Here is a 17,851-nt window from a genome sequence, read left to right on the forward strand (position 1 = left end):
TGGCTACGCCTATTAACAGGTGCAAAGCATTTTTAATGTATCATCGAAAGAGTGAGGAGAGAGAGAATTTCAGACATTTACTTTCTTGTGGTATAAGCCGGTTATAGAAATTATAAGGACCCAAGCATTTTTAAGGCAGGAAAATCATTGAAAGACTCCTCTCGATTCTGGGTGAGATGAGAGGGAATGTCAGATACTTACTTGTTTTTTATGGAAGTATAAGCTGGTAAATGATCAGACGGATCTGATGGTAAGCAATCGTCGCCGTCTATGGACACTTGAAACACCAGAGGTGTTGCAAGTATCTTACCAGTTTTTTGGGGTATAGGAATTCAAGGGTTGTTGGGGAATCAGTGATTGGGAAGCTTATAGTGGGAATGATGGTGATAAAATGAAATTAATTTATTTTATAAACAGATTACAAGGTATGAGGACACCAGAGGTATCCCGAGTGCATTCTATGTAGGAAACTGATTAATTTTACCATCTTTTTGTAGGATAGCCATTCTGAAACTTATGACACAATAAAATGGTAGCACCATCTCAAACTCTCTTCTCCTTTCCAGGGAAGAATGGGAGAAAGTGAATATCACGGACAACGAGAATGGAACCCTGTCGTTCCACTACAAGAGGACATACACCTTCCAACCAGAGCTCAGCAGGGGAATGGACGATGATGCTGTGGTGGTCCCGAACATACCCATGTTGGTAAGTACATCTACACTACACGAGCTGCTGTTTACATGTGAACATTAGCTCATGACGATACCTAAGTACGTGTGTCGCCTGGACAGTCAACCTCGCTACATCCTTGTTGACTGGACATCTACACTACATGAGCTGCTGTTTACATGTGGACATTAGCTCATGACGATACCTAAGTACGTGTGTCGCCTGGACAGTCAACCTCGCTACATCCTTGTTGACTGGACATCTACACTACATGAGCTGCTGTTTACATGTGAACATTAGCTCATGACGATACCTAAGTACGTGTGTCGCCTGGACAGTCAACCTCGCTACATCCTTGTTGACTGGACATCTACACTACATGAGCTGCTGTTTACATGTGAACATTAGCTCATGACGATACCTAAGTACGTGTGTCGCCTGGACAGTCAACCTCGCTACATCCTTGTTGACTGGACATCTACACTACATGAGCTGCTGTTTACATGTGAACATTAGCTCATGACGATGCCTAAGTACCTGGACACTACGCTACATCCTTGTTGACTGGACATCTACACTACATGAGCTGCTGTTTACATGTGAACATTAGCTCATGACGATACCTAAGTACGTGTGTCGCCTGGACAGTCAACCTCGCTACATCCTTGTTGACTGGACATCTACACTACATGAGCTGCTGTTTACATGTGAACATTAGCTCATGACGATACCTAAGTACGTGTGTCGCCTGGACAGTCAACCTCGCTACATCCTTGTTGACTGGACATCTACACTACATGAGCTGCTGTTTACATGTGAACATTAGCTCATGACGATACCTAAGTACGTGTGTCGTCTGGACAGTCTACACTACATCCTTGTTGACTGGACATCTACACTACATGAGCTGCTGTTTACTTGTGAACATTAGCTCATGACGATACCTAAGTACGTGTGTCGCCTGGACAGTCAACCTCGCTACATCCTTGTTGACTGGACATCTACACTACATGAGCTGCTGTTTACATGTGAACATTAGCTCATGACGATACCTAAGTACGTGTATCGCCTGGACAGTCAACCTCGCTACATCCTTGTTGACTGGACATCTACACTACATGAGCTGCTGTTTACATGTGAACATTAGCTCATGACGATACCTAAGTATTGTGAGGATAATCAACTTATCCTTGTAGGTAAACAATGATGGATTTTTATGACCGAAAAACTCAATAATACTTTACTTAAGTTCCTTATAGTTATTTATGTCCCCAATAAAGGGCGGAGAATTTTGAGAAACAAGGTTTTTTTTGCCTCTACTCTTCCGCTACCTCGTTGCATATTTAAAATGTTTTTTTTTCTGTAAGGTCGTCAAGTCGGTTCAAGGCGGTGTCGTTGACATTGTACCCAGCTTATGTGAATTGATCTTTTATTAAACATTGGTTGAGATAAATTAGTATGTTTTGTCTTTGTTCGTCTTGCGTCATGATATCTTCACGAATTTTAATTTTTGAAGGCCTTTTTTTAAGGGGGAACAATCATCCAATGACTTCTCTCGCCTTGGGTGAGGTGAGAGGGAGTGTCAGACTCTTACTGACTAAACAACACCCTGTTCCTATTTCGGTTCGATTCCCGTGTCGGTATTACTGGGTTTTTCAAAAATATCTCAGTAGTAGCACGGAGTCTGAAATTGTGCCCAGTGTAATACGGCAATAGGCTCACTCCCTATTACATGGGACTTATAACACAAATGGTGAAAAGTTGGTATACATTGTATAGCAGCATTACGTGCCGTAATGTGCACCTCTGCCTACCTTTTTGGGGATCGGTAGCAGGGCGGACTTTGACTTTGATAACTAACTAATTATACACCAATCAAATCAATCATGAAAACATGATTTATTTAATAGTTTTTCCTTGTTTAACATAATGACAAGTAATGGAGATGAGTATATGTAATATCTTTGCGTAAAAACTAGTAATTTGATTTAAGTGCCGCGTGTCGGCGTGACACTCACCGTTTACTGTGTAATTAACTTGGCCTCAAGGTTATATTGTATTTAGCAGGGACCTGCCTTGTCTTGTGAAACTGATTGACAAAGAGTTTCCTATGGAGTTTCTTGCTCGTTCTTCTCCATAGGAATCTACACTATAGAATTGCCTCAGTGGTCGAGTGGTCGCAAGTGCCACTGACGGACAAGGAATCTTAGATTCGATTCCTGGGCCGAACAAAGTATCACTGAGCTTTTTTCGGTTATTCGAAAATTTCTCAGTAGTAGCACGGAGACTGGAATTGTGCCCAGTATATTGTAATAACACAAATGATGAAAAGTGGGTGTACGTTGTAATGTACACCTCTGCCTACCCCTTCGGGGATAAAAGGCGTACCGTTGCAACTACGGAATGGGCCAGCTGATCAACCAGTTTTCTGATTCAGCCTTTTACTCTCAAATATAACCACGTGGTCAAAAAATCATAATAAGACCTAAACCTTCCAGGAAATTACACTATCTGTTGGATAAGACCGTACGAAAATCCGTCCAGTAGTTTTTGAGCTTATTGCGGTCATAACAGACAGATAGACAGAAGCGAAAAATATTATTTTATCTTCTCCTCTAATAACATCTTCTGATTTATTTCGTTGCGGGATCCAAGACAGTCATTCATGTCCCTGGGACGTTGGACTTCAGTGTTCCGGTGTTTCCATGGTTGTATCTACTGTAGATCCTGGTGCACAGGAGTTGCAGCGGTATGGGAGGTTGTGGAGGGCTTGTCCCAAAAAAAAGGACTCCATTGTTCCGGTGTTTTCATGGTTGTATCCTGGGTTAGAGGAGTTGCAGCGGTATGGGAGATTGTGGCGGGCTTGTCCCATTAAAAAAAGACCCAATAAGGTCTTCTTTTAAAAAAAGTATTATGTAATTATAATTTTTAAGCTAAATACATACACATACATATGATTATATGTTGTGTTATTTATCTCATGACACACTTATTATGGTAATTTCAGTAAACGCAACTGCAGATAATGAGGAAATATTAAAAATATAATTATTATTATTAAACCTGTTCAAGTTTTTATGCACCGTCAGGCAATTTAAAAGAATATATAATTTATACTAATTGTCTTAATTGCATGATTTCTCTACCTATATACATATATCATTCTTTTCAAAATTCTTTATTTCAAATAGACCGGAAAGGCACTTTTGAAAGTCAAAGCAAATATTACAATATAAAGAAAACAAAATGTCTGTCTGTCGGTCAGTCCTCTAGTTGCTCTATTTGCTCGTTCCAAAGTGTAGATTCCTATGGAGAAGAACGAGCAAGAAACTCCATAGGTTACTCTTTTTCAATCAGATTCACAATACAATTCTTGGTTACATTGTTTCGTTGGTTCAATTTTATCCATAATCTTTCCCCCTTAACCCAAGTTACTTGTGGTCGTCACAACATGTCTCCTTCCATTCTCCCCTATCAGACGTCATCACATCACAAACTCCTTTCTCTTACATATCATTCCTCACACAATCTATACAGCTTTGCTTTGGTCGTCTTCTATAAATAGACTATCCAACACAGTAAGAATTATTCAATTCGAACCAGTAGTTCCGAAGATAAGCGCTTCCAAACAAACAAACTTTCACGAATTATTTGGTAATATTAGGTATTTCCGAACCGATACGACCTTCAAATCTTCAAGAAAAGAGCGTACTCCTTTTTAAAATGCCGGCAACGCACCTGTAACTCCTCTGGTGTTGTGGGTGTCCATGGGCGGTGCTAATCGCTTACCATCAGGTGATACGTATGCTCATTTGCCTCCTATCCCATAAAAACAGATCAGAAATCTAATATTTTAAGTTAAAAATAAGTCAGGTTTTCCTTTCTGAAGCTATAACTCCAGAATGCACGAACCGATTTCCACGGTTTTACATTCGTTGGAAAGGTCTCGTACTCCGTGAGGTTTATAGCAAAGAAAATTTAGGAAAAATTCAAGAGAAAAGCAGGGAATCGGGGAAAATCATTGGCGGCGAAACGGAGTTCGCCTGTTATTAGAACTTGAAACGGGATATTTACCATGTTTTTCTATTTCTATGAGTTTCCGATATTTCGGCACTGTTGATCATAGCGCTTGCAACAAACAACTAGTGTTAGTGACCATGTCAGTTTAAAAACTTATAGAGTTCACCTGGTTTGCTATTATTTTAAATAATAAATGATGATAAATGATATTTATTTCTGTAAATAGGTTATAAAATAACACTTTTACACGTCAATATTTCAAATAGCTAGATGAGGCCGGCATTTCCTATCCGACTACTCTGAGAAGAAATGCCGAAACAAACTCAAAGGTCATAGTCTCTTTTAAAGTCCAGAATAATGTGAGAGAACCGTGCAAGTTGGTTCTGTAGTGGTCTTTAGAGGAAAGAACCACAATAGTATGAGCGGACCTGTTCAGATGGCCGTACGCATGTGTCAGTTTACAATCAGCTCAGCTGACGGCTGTTGCTGAATGAACCGACGAACAATATCTACCAAATTTATTTATGAAAGCAAAGATACACAGTACAAGTTAAGTAAACTCAGTAGTAACTGCGCGGAGTAATTACCAGTGGTCACCTTCCATTTCGCGGCCGCGTCGACCGTTGCTTAACTTCGATTACCTAATCACCTAGCTAGCTATCTAACGTTACGCAAAGTATGCAAAGCAAGCCTTGAAATCATAAGTAAGATAGTTTTTTCTACAATTGTAAATAATTTTGTAAGGTTTTATCTATTGCATCCCTGCTTATACCCTTTTCGGAGAAAGTGGTTGAAGCGGAGGTTAGCGGATTAAGCGTGCTTTTCCACCAGAGATGTGCTATGCTACGTTGCTGTGGATGCGTTTGGCTTCCACCTATTATATTCATTGGTACACGTAGCTTAGCACTGGTGGAAACGGACTCAGTTAAGCTATGTTTTTTAGATGCGTCCTTAAGATGTGAGCTATAGATGGTTTCCCTACTATCGATACATTGCATACTCAGGCTGCACATCTTCCCAGCTACTTTGCGGCGGCGCTTCTACATAGCTTAGTATCAGTGGAAACGGTCACATAGTTTCACAGCTTAGCTATTACATCCTCGCAGCATAGCTACAAAGCACATAGCCTAATGTTTTAAAACCTGCAACCTTCCTCGATAAATGGACTATCGTCTACAAAAAGAATTATTCAAATCGGACCAGTAGTTCTGGAAATTAGCGCGTTCAAAGAAACAAACTCCTCGGTTTTAAATATAGATGCTTTTTTGGAGTGCAACTCATACCTTTTTTTATAGTATATAAGCCGGTAAACGAGCAGACGGATCAGCTGATGTTAAGCCGCGTCGCATGGCTCTCCCACACTTAAAATAACATAAGTATTGTAGATTAAAGATATATAGCAGTTACTAATCGGAATGCCCGCGTAATCAGCGCCGGTGTAGAGAAAACCGCCACGCTCTGATTCTGACGAATCTATTATAATATACACACCTACTATAAACATAAGTGGGTGGGCAGAGGTGTCATAAAAAACGTTCGCGTTATAGTTACAGTCAAACCTTTTTTTATGGGGGGAAAATCAGCCATTGACTTCTTCCGTCTTGGGCGAGGAACACACCACCCTGTTCCTACTCCTGCTTTTCGAGCCGGAGCCCCGGTAACCTCCAAACTCATCCGCAGTATATTATGAAGCTTGAACATTTGGTTGAACGCGCTAATCTTCGGAACAGCTGGATCATTCTTGTGTATTGAATTGGATTGGATAGTCCATTTATTTTATCGAGGAAGAATGTAGGTTATAAAATCATCACGCTACTATCAGTAGGAGGCGAACAGCGCTCTTTGATAAAATAAACTTTTTAGTTCGATCTCTAGTCCTGCCAAACGTGTAGATTATGGTAGGGAAAATCTTCCAACGACTTCTCCCTTGGGCGAGACGAGAGGGAGTGTCAGACTCTTACTGACTAAACACCACCCCGCTCCTACTCCTGCTTTTAGCCGGAGCCTCGGTAACTTGCAAGGTCGGCTGCAGTATTTTATAAAGCTGGAGACATTTGTTTGAAACCTTCAATCTCCGCAACAGCTGTATCGTTATTTTGTATTTAATTGATTATGATAGTCCATGTATCAAGGAAGACTATAGGCTATATATCAGAAAAGCAGGAGTATTAACAGCGTGGATTTTAGTCAGTAAGAGTCTGACACTCCCTCTCGCCTCGCCCATGGCGGGAGAAGCCATTGGATGATTTTCTACCCTTAAAAAACAAAACTCTGAGAAGCCTGTAGATTATAGTGTCTTTTATGTAGTAGAGGCTGAAGTTCAGTCCTAGTCGGGTATACGACACCCACAACAAGACTAGCGTTGGTCAAACATATTCTCGCTACCATCATCACACTGATACCACATCAATCACGAATGAAAGCAAATACCATTGGAATTGATGAAATATCATCGCTAATGAACGCGTTCACGAAGAAATGCACTAAAACAAGATGATTTACTGCCAATCTCCTTACTAGTGTGGTAAATAGACCGTGCATGTGTGTGTCTGTGTGTGTGTCGTACACCGGCCGAGACTCGAACTCGTATCGTTTGAACATGTTTAGTGATAGCTCTTCAAATAGCCGTGTGATACATTTGTTACCACCGTTAGTCTTCCCGCGGGTTTCCTATACCCGACGAGGGTTTCGATTGCCGCATCAACAAAAAGTGCTATGGATGGCTTCCCTACTGTCTATACATACGCAATACTCGAGCTGCGCATCTTCCTTCGCACAGCTACAGAGCTTAGTATCAGTGGAAACGGTCAGGTAGTTTCACAGCTTAGCTATTACATCTTCGTAGCATAGCTACATAGCACATCTCTGGTAGAAAAGCAGCTTAACGCACATGTAACGCCTCTGGTGTTTCAAGTGTCCATGGGCGGCGCCGGTTGCTTACCATCAGGTAATCCGTCTCCTTGTTTAGACTTGTAAAACTTTGTTTGGATGTTTGTCAAACAATCTCGCTGAAATTACTGAACGGATTTTGATGAAATTTGGTATATAGACAGAGTATGAGCTGATTTGGGTGATCAAATACTTTTTATCACCCGAGAACGCGGACGATGTCTGCCTTTTTTTTGAGGGGGAAAATCATCGAATGACTCCTTCCGCCTTGAGCGAGGCGAAAGGCAGTGTCAGACTCTTACTGACTAAAAACCACCCCGTTCCTACTCTGGCGTCCAGCCGAAGCCTCAGTAACCTGTTACATTGTCCGCAGCTCCGGATCGGGCATCAGCCCTACTGGGTCCCATACCATTTTATTAAAACAAAAGTCGCAATGTTATATGAAGCAAAACATACAAATACGATATAAGCAATATGTGCATTGTGCATTCATTGGATGGAAACCATTGTATTGGAACCAAACAGTTACTGGTATAACTGTTAACAGAAACTGCGTCAGTTACTCCAAGGTTCAAATGTTCAATGCGAGCGTTTGTTTCTTATTTCATAACTATTACAAATTGGTCAGTTAAAATGTTTTAATTCACTTTTTGTATGGCAATACGCGCGCCCTTAATTAAAAGTAAGTAGACTCATTCATTACATTATATATTTTTTTGTATGTTACTTCATCATAGCGTAGCGGTTTGCCCCGGTGAATGGTCGAATTGGATTTTTTATAGAGACCGTGCAGCAGTGCTCTCTGATAAACTTTTGGATTGGCATTGTCAGTCATAAAATTAATCCTTATTCCCCAACCTGCCTGCTAGGCGTGGAGATTATTTATCGCAAACTACATATGAATATAAGCCGGTAAGTGAGCAGATGGATCACCTGATGGTAAGCAATCACCGCCGCCCATGGACACTTGAAACACCAGAGGCGTTACAAATGCGTTGCCGGCCTTTTGGGGGTTAGGAATTTAAGGGTTGTTGGGGAATCGGGGATTAGAAAGATTGGGAAGAGGGGTAATTGGGTCTCCGGTAACCTCACTCACACAACGAAACACACAACGCAAGCGTTTTCGTGACGTCGGTCTTCTGCTCGGTCGTGGTATCACTCCGGTCGTACCGACCCATTCGTACGTGCCTCAAAGAGACATCAGACCACCACAGATGGGGCCCAGTAGGGCTAATACCTGATCCGGAGTTGCGAGCTACCCAGCGGGTTTACCGGCTCGAAAAGCAGTAGTAGGAACGGGGTGGTGTTTAGTCAGTAAGAGTCTGACACTCCCTCTCGCCTCGTTCAAGGCGGGAGAAGTCATTGGATGATTTTCCCCCCTTTAAAAAAAATTGGGCTTAGTGTATATAGTAGTTTTTTTTTATTATTAGAACTTATGACGGGATATTTACCATGTTTATTAATTTTGATGAGTTTCCAATATTTCGGCACTGTTGCAAGCGCCATGATCACGGATTAACTATTTTTTTTTTTTATTATGTTAGTAGAATTAGTTTTTTCAATGAGACAAATATTATAGCTGGGTGTTATAATAGCAGTGTTATGCCACACACAATGCGAGGCTGACTAGTCATTCTGTCGGTGACATACTTTCTCTCATAGGCGTAATGATGACGGTATTACATCTCGCTGTAGCTTTACTTCATGTTTGCTTTGTATGTTGACTATTTGGTTGTGTTTGGGTTCGATTACCGTTTTGGGTATGAAAGTAAAAGTTAAGTTTTTGTTGTTGGGTTGTTTGACTGCCTGGGTTAGGTGGGTTTGTTTCCCGGGTCAGTCAAATTTAAAATTTTATTGTAACCTGGCGGTTTCGTATTCGATTCCCGAATCGTGCAATGATGATTTTTTAAAATGACTTTGCTTTTTCTGCCTTATATCCTGCTTATACTCCAATAGCAAAGCACTGTCATAATCATTATATTATGATATAAAACTCAATCAAAAATCACCATTAATCCCATATAACATAAAGCACAAATTCCCTTACACGACACAAAATCACAAAGAATAAACAAACTCTATTAAACAAAAATGATCTTAATAATTAAGGTATTAAAGTGCTTATTCCTTTGTTGCATTGTCTCCGTAGAGTTGAATGGCCGGTCATGGTCTATGTATACAGCGTGTTTGCATATTTCATTATACAGCGTGTTACGATAGTTGTCAATTGCAATTTAGTTGCATAGTTGCAGATGAGTAACTAAGAGGATTTTTATATGGTACTAGTTACTACCGCGGTTTCACTCGCTCTGCTCGACTCCTATTGATCGTAGCGTGATGTTTTATAGCTTATAGCCTTCCTTGATAAATGGACTATCCAATACAAAGATAATTATTTAACTATATAACCAATAATCTTCTACTTGTATGGACTAGCTTCTGCCAGCGGCTTCGCCCGCGTTTCCGTGAGATAAAAAGTATCCTATCATGCATAAGATTCAAATTTCATCAAAATGCGTTCAGTAGTTTTAAAGATCTAGGCACACATAGGGACAGACAGCAGATAGCGACTTTGTATTATACCGTACTAGCTTCTTCCCACGGCTTCGCTCGTATTCTCGTGGGATAAAAAGTATTATAATAACCATTATCTATCCCTGTACCAAATTTATCCCGATCCCTTCAACCGTTTTGATGTAACTGTGTAACAAGCACACACACACTCACAAAGTTTCCAAACTCCGTGCTACTAGTTAAAAAAAATGAAAACCCGAAAAAAAGGCCAGTAATACTTTGACCGGCCCAAGAATCGAACCCGAGACCCTTGGCCCAGCAGTCGCACTTGTTACCACTCGACCAACGAAGCGTCCGTAGAGATGTATGTTTGTATTATAGAAAGGTGAAACCGACTCGCGCTTGACCGGCTGTGACAAATCGACACATTTCCATTAAACGAAGCATTCGATACGCTTTTATCACATCTGGGGTGGGCAGGGAAGTAGGTCTTTAGTAACTGATATCGATATCTAGGCTCACGACTGAAAGTCTAGAATTAAATAGCTGTTGGTGTTAGGACATGTATTTTATGACCCCTAAAAAGTGGGTGGGCAGAGTTGATATTGACGTGTAAAAGTGTTATTTTATGACCTATTTACAGAAATAAATATCATTTATCATTTATCATTTATATTTAAGACAGACCGAGCAGCAGCGCTCTTTGATAAACCTGAACCTTTTATACTGCGATCTCCAAGCAAGCCAAGAGAGGGTGAAGCTTATCTGATTATACCAAACCCTTCTAAATGTAGGAGGCTTATAGTCCATAAGTGAAATGTCACCCGCTGTTAATATTGATTTATTATTTAAAACATTAGAGTGTCAGACTCTTACTGACTAAAACCACCCCGTTCCTACTCCTGCTTATCGAGCCGGAGCCCCGGTAAACCAGCTACCTAAGTAGTCCGCAGCTTCGGATTAAGCATCAGCCCTACTGGGCCTCATCTGTGGTGGTCTGATGTCTGTTTGATGCGCCGTACGCACAGGTCTTTGGACGACGAGCTACCTTACTTGCAGACCCGCACTTACGGTGGCCGGAGATCGTCACGCGATCCCCGACGCCCGGAGTGTCTCTCGCGACGGCTGGGGCGTGAGGAAGTTCGTTCCCTCACGCGCCCCATCTCCTCCTTAGCTAGCATGACTGCTTCACAAAGGGACTAGCTTATAACTCCATGTTATAAGCGAATATATCCCACACGGGTAATACCAGACTCCGTGCTACAAATAACCAATGAAAATCATTAATCTTATACAAAATGTTTATTTTAAAGTTTTACCGGTATAATATGCAAATTCTTAGCTTTGTACCGTTATTCATTCTGTGTGGGTGTCATAGTATTGACCAATGGACCAATGGGTTAATGACTCGCCTTCTTAGGTATGTAGGTTCATTATCTGATTGATGCCTTATTTGTCTAGGTCATTTTAGCACGGAGTCTGGAGTTTTGGCCCCTATTGCATGGATTTTTTTATATTTCTGGGCAAGAATGGGTGTTAAGAACATTGCTATCATCTTCAACGGTCAGGTGACAGTCTACCACTGGACTTATAGGCATTCTCTATACAACCTGTAACAAAAAAGAGGTATGCATATCAAGTGCACGGTTTCTAGATAACGTAACAAACGATACGGGAAGGGTTTTTTAAACTCATGGTTTTATGAAACGAAGTTATGAATTTTTCAAATCGCGCCGCCGCGTGATTCAAAATTAGGTAGATATAGGTACTAGGCGATCAGATTTACAGAAGAAATGTTTCGTAATATTAGCGAGTGATCCCTGTAATGTTGTGACACGTTTGTATGATTTGAAAACAAGAACCATGCGATACTAAGTATTTACTACTATTTTTTTTAAATGTCATAGGACGGTTTACATTGCTGTCCTTTGTGCAATCCTCATTGGATTAAAAAGCGTTATATTATGCAACATTTCTATTTTTTGACCTCTAACCATATTATCATTATTTTTTATTATATTGAACTGGTATTTCAGCTATTATTTGCGAATATTTTCTATCCGACCGACCAATGACATTTAGAATCTAGTATAATAACTATAGTTTTATTATATCTAGATGAATTAGGCACTAGGTTTAATAATAATGCACGCCAGAACCATCAGACCACCACAGATGGGACCCAGTAGGATTGATGCCGGATTCGGAGCTGTGAACTACCTAGCGGGTTACTCGAAGTAAGTGTAGGAACGGGGTGGTGTTTAATCAGTAAGAGTCAGACATTCCCTCTCGCCGCGCCTAGGACGGGAGAAGTCTTTGGATGACCATCCCCCTAAAAAGCGGTTTACCGCGGCTCCAGCTCCAGGAGTAGGAACTGGGTGGTGTTTAGTTTAATCAGCAAAAATCTGACACTCCCTTTAGCCTCACCCAAGCCGGGAGAAGTCATTGCATGATTTTCTCCCCTCAAAAAAGCGGGTTACCGCGGCTCCGACTCGAAGCTGCAGTAGGAACGGGGTACAGTTTAGTTTAATCAGCAAGAGTCTGTCACTCCCTCGCGCCATACCCAATCCTCCACACCGGGAGATGATATTGGATGATTTGCCACCTCAAAAAATAGCCTATCTGACTGGACATCTACACTACATGAGCTGCTATTATAAGGATCATAGCTCGAAACGTTGTTTAGATCGCAAATGACAAACATGTGCTCACTGACGTCATTCCGACGTCGACTGTGTCAATATGAGAAACATGGCGGACTTGCTAAATGGTTGTATCGTATACCTAACGAGAATTAGACGCGTAATAATAGCAAAAAGTTGGCAGGTTTTATAAAGAGTAATTTAAAGGTGTTTCTTGCTCGTTCTTCTAAATAAATAAAAAAAGGTAATTTAAAAACTAAAAAACCCAACTGCGTTTCTTTATAATATGCAAATGAAGAAACCCTAAAACAAAAATGTCATCTCACCTGATTGAAACAGTCGAGACCCATTCTAAATATAAAGACTTAGTGAGGGCACATACGGCTGGCTTTCTAAAATAAATAAATAAATAAAACTGCGAATTTTTGTTGTTCATATTTATAGACGTAAAATGATTTAAATAGAGAGGAGTGGAAGGAAGGTAGGGAGGCCTTTGGTCTGTGGCTTTGGAGGGTGGGACGATCATGACTGAAATCTAATATAGATGATGTGGCGAAATACGATTTTTGTCTTTGCCTGCCAATAGAAAACTGTTGAAGGCAAATCCTCCGCTAACGTCGGTCACCGGTGACCCCCGTGGCGTTTAAAGTGTTAAATAGGTAATTTTTGAAATGTCAACGAATAAAGAAAGAGCGTATTCCTTTTTATAAGACCGTCAACGCAAGAGAGGGCGTTAGACTCTTACTGACTAAAAACCACCCCGTTCCTACTCCTGCTTTTCGAGCTGGAGCCCCGGTAAACCCGCTAGGCAGTCCGCAGCTCCGGATTTAACCCAGTCCTTAGCAATTGTTTTCGGAACAAAAATCGTTACTAAGGAATAGTTTAAGTAATCATTAAATGTCTCTTGAGTACGGTAACTACCGCCTACTTACAGACAACATTCAATACGGTAAATTATAGGTTTATTGTGGAAATACCTCGCACTTTGAACCTCAATTATAAGTCTATAGTTAAACTTGAACCCTGTTCATAATAAGGTCTTGATAAATGCGAATTCTTCAGTTATTTTAAACGAGGAAGTTGACGTGACCGTGACAACTTATTATGTTTCTTTTAATGAGAAGTAATCTGCGATAGTAATTTTAATTAAATGTATTGTGGAAAACATTTTAGTAGGCTCTTTGAAATAGTTGGTTTTAATAAGGAATTTGGAATTTTGTGCGGTGTATGGCAATAAGATCGTCCCCTATTACATGGGACTTAAAGTGAGTGGAGAGCCATGATTCGGCACGAATGGTTCGGCTAGGCCGAGCAGAAAACGTGAAACAACGCTTGCGTTGTGTTTCGTTGTGAGTGAGGTTACCGGAGGCCCATTTACCCCCTCCCCAATCTTCCCAATCCCCGATTCCCCAACAACCCTTAAATTCCTAACCCCCAAAAGGCCGGCAACGCACTTGTAACGCCTCTGGTGTTTCGAGTGTCCATGGGTGGCGGCAATTGCTTACCATCAGGTGATTCGTCTGCTCGTTTACCGACTTATACATTATAACATTTTTGTAGTCAGATAGATAGAAGATGGAAAATCATCAATTGTCGTTTTCTGTGAGGCCGGGCCGTGGTATCACTCCTATAGAGCCGGCCTATTCGTGCCGAAGCATGATTTTCCCACACTTAAAATCTTGCTATTTTATAACTACTGAACCATTAAATAAGTCAGTTAAAGATACTCTTAAGACTATAGTTAGTGTAAGGTTAACCAGTTCAGATCTTCCTGCAGTAAGAACCTTGGTTATGTCGCTCAGCTAACTGCTAACCGAAGGTTGAACACATATTGTATTAACATATACCTACTTACGTTCAAATTAACCGTATAATCTGTGTGTGAGTAAGGACAATACAAAATAAACTTTATATTGTTCTCGGTATGGTCAATTTTTGTTTGACGGTTAACGAGTTGAGTTATTCGTCAAAATATTTAGATTTGTCTTGTTATTTAAGTGGATTTACTTTGGTTTCGTTTGTAAGTAAATTGTTTTTTTTTTTGTTTTTCTAGCGTCAAATCAAGAGTTAAGTAATAAGTATTATTGAGCTTTTACTGTTTTTGAAAGTCTTAATAGTAGCAAAAATTATAGTGAGGATAGACAGCTTCGTTGGTCGAGTGGTCGCAAGTGCGATGGCCGGACAAAGGGTTTCCGGTTCGATTCCCGGGTCTGGCAAAGTATAACTGGGCATGTTTTTCGGTATTTCGAAAATTTTTCCGTAGTAGCACGGAATTGTGCCCGGTGTATAGCAATAAGCTCACTCCCTATTATATGGGACTTATAATACAAATAGTGAAAAGTGTATCTACATTCTATAGCGGCATTACGTGCCGTAATGTGCACCTCTTCCTACTCCTTCGGCGATTAAAGGCGTGACGATATGTAAACCCTTTATTTACAAAACTTCCTCACACTGATCTAATTACCATACGACCTTTAAAAACAACCACACAAAACACTAACCTCAAAAACCCCCTCTATTTCAGAGTGCGACCTCTCAATCGAAGCACGCTGCTCGGTTCCTCCGACTAGCCATGGCCTCTATCATGGACATCCTCAAGATCAAGCCGTTCGTCGAAGTGTCCGTCGGTCAGCTCCTGTGGGGCTATGAAGATCCTCTCCTGAAGCTAGCCAAGGATGTGGTGCCGAAGGAACAGAAACTGCCTTATGAAGAGTTTGGGCTGTTCTATGGTGTAAGTACTTATTAAATGTTTTATGGTATAAGCCGGTAAACGAGCACACGGATCAGCTGATGGTAAGCAATTGTTGCCGCCCATGGGTTCACACTAGAGGCGTTACATAAGTATCTATCATATTTTTTATAGTATAAGCTGGTAAACGAGCAGACGGATCAGCTGACGGTAAGCAATTGGTGTCGCCCATGGGTTCACACTAGAGGCATTACATAAGTATCTATCATATTTTTTATGGTATAAGCTGGTAAACGAGCTGATGGATCAGCTGATGGTAAGCAATCGCCGCCGCTAATGGACACTCGAAACACTAGAGGTGTTACAAGTGCGTTGCCAGTTTTTTGGGGGTTGGGAATTTAAGGGTTGTGTCATTAGTTAGTTTGTATTGTAACTAGTTCGCTTGCTGGGCAACAGACCTTTTCTGTTCAGGAAGAAGCAATGAGCGTTAATGACCACGCTTGCTCAATGCTTACATAAGTTACTTGCAATTGGTTGTATATTATAAGTCCAACTTTCCTGACGATGTAAATTAAATTCAAAATAAAAATGTCGGCTTGACGATGTTTAAACTCATGATTAAAAAGTACAACAGTCATAAGTCGAAAATTATTTACATGTGGAAATAGACCAGTTGAAGTACAATTTTGAACTTCAAATCAAATATAATAATATTAACAATATCTGTCTGTCGGTCTATTTGCGGACTATTTGCTCGTTCCAAAGTGTATATTCCTATGGAGAAGAACGAGCAAGAAACTGCATAGGATTCTTGGTTATTGCTTCAACTATGTGAGAACAATATAATACCAAAATTCATTCTGTTTTACGTTTAAAGTAATCGAAACGAGAGCACGTTCGGAGCTCCGATTGGCCGGGTCATCAATAGAGAATTGGATAGCGTCAAACCAATCCATTTATGACAGAGAGTATACAACAAGAACCTCCCTATACATTAACGATATTTAATACCCCTTATAAATTCAATATATCATCACACCCTAACCCCCAAACCCTCTACAATCCACAGAAAAACGGCACCAGCAACGATGTAGTGACGATGTTCTCCGGAGCCAACGACATGACGACCTACGGCATCATTAGCCACTACAACATGCGCGACAGGCTGCAGCACTGGACCAGTGACGCCTGCAACAGCATCGCAGGGTCTGATGGATCCATCTTTCCCCCCCACATCACCATGAATGATACCCTCGCTGTTTATGATAAGGATCTCTGTCGATTGCTGCCTTTGAAGTGAGTTTTTGTGTAATTTTTCTGTCATAATCATCCGTTTATTGAAGTCCACTACTGGATATAAGCCTCTTCCTCTTAATTATTATGTTATCGGCTTACTCACGTAATGTTTTGACGAGGAACTCGACTAGTTTTCCTCTTCCTCTTCCTCTTCAACATCCCGCCTTCTGTTGACACTGTAACACTGATCACCCTTTTAATATTAGAATCGATCAATCAGAGTTTTTTTTGTGGTATAAGCCGGTAACAAGCTGGCGTATCACCTTATGGTAAACAATCGCCGCCGCCCAAGCACACCTGAAACACCAGAGGCGTTACAAGTGCTTTGCCGGCATTTTAGGGTTAGGAATTTAAGGATTGTTGGGGAATCGAGGATTTGGGGAATCGGAGATAGGGAAAATTGGAAAGGGGGTAATTGGGCCTCTGGTAACCTCACTCACACAACGCAAGCGATGTTTAACATCGTCGTGAGGCCGTGGTATCACTTCGGTCGAGCCGCTCTCCCACACTTGAAATGCTAAATGAGTCCCATGTTTTAGAGGGTGACTCTAATTAATTATTGTGCTTATCTACTAAAACATACACGTACAGCGCTCTCTGATAAACCTGAACCTTTTATACTGCGATCTCCAACCCGCCTGCCTGCGGAGATTATGGCAAACCCCTCTTATGTAGAGGAGGCTCATAGTCCAGCAGTGGATTATAGTGTCAAGGGCTATTAATATAAAATGTCAAAACATTTAACTTCTTAACATTGAACTCATTCTAGAAACTATGTCATAGTCATATCATAATAAAATATCAAACCGATTGATTCCATATCTGCAAGTCAAGCTACACACAACCAATATATCTTGGTCTCGCTTTGTAAGACCCTTCAGTACATTGCAAGTTCAGTTTATACTGGTTCTGTATAACTTTGCGTGGCGCTATGTTATGCAATGGACAGTCATATGTCTGTGTGTATATAATGTGACCGTCACATGCAATTGTTTTGGATATATAACGACAGTTGTGAGTTTAAACAATGCGTGGTTGACTGTGGATGATTGTCTGTAGAGACATAGCGTTGGGTTATAACTTGGTAATTGTTGTATGGATTTTTTTGTAGTGTTATGTTATTATG

General features: G+C 40.8%; 1 protein-coding gene across 2 annotated transcripts in view; it reads left to right on the forward strand.

Annotated features, from left to right (window-relative positions):
• Nucleotides 1–17,851, forward strand: part of LOC118280284 (scavenger receptor class B member 1) — a 94,237-nt gene that overhangs the window by 67,691 nt on the left and 8,695 nt on the right. For both annotated transcript variants that reach the window (XM_035600250.2, XM_035600251.2), the window contains 3 exons: nt 567–708; nt 15,265–15,471; nt 16,499–16,725. In XM_035600250.2, the coding sequence (XP_035456143.1) occupies nt 567–708; nt 15,265–15,471; nt 16,499–16,725 (576 nt within the window). The remainder of the gene's footprint in view (nt 1–566; nt 709–15,264; nt 15,472–16,498; nt 16,726–17,851) is intronic.

This window comes from Spodoptera frugiperda, chromosome 21 (genome assembly GCF_023101765.2).
Source record: "Spodoptera frugiperda isolate SF20-4 chromosome 21, AGI-APGP_CSIRO_Sfru_2.0, whole genome shotgun sequence".
NCBI classification, from domain to species: Eukaryota; Metazoa; Arthropoda; class Insecta; order Lepidoptera; family Noctuidae; genus Spodoptera; species Spodoptera frugiperda.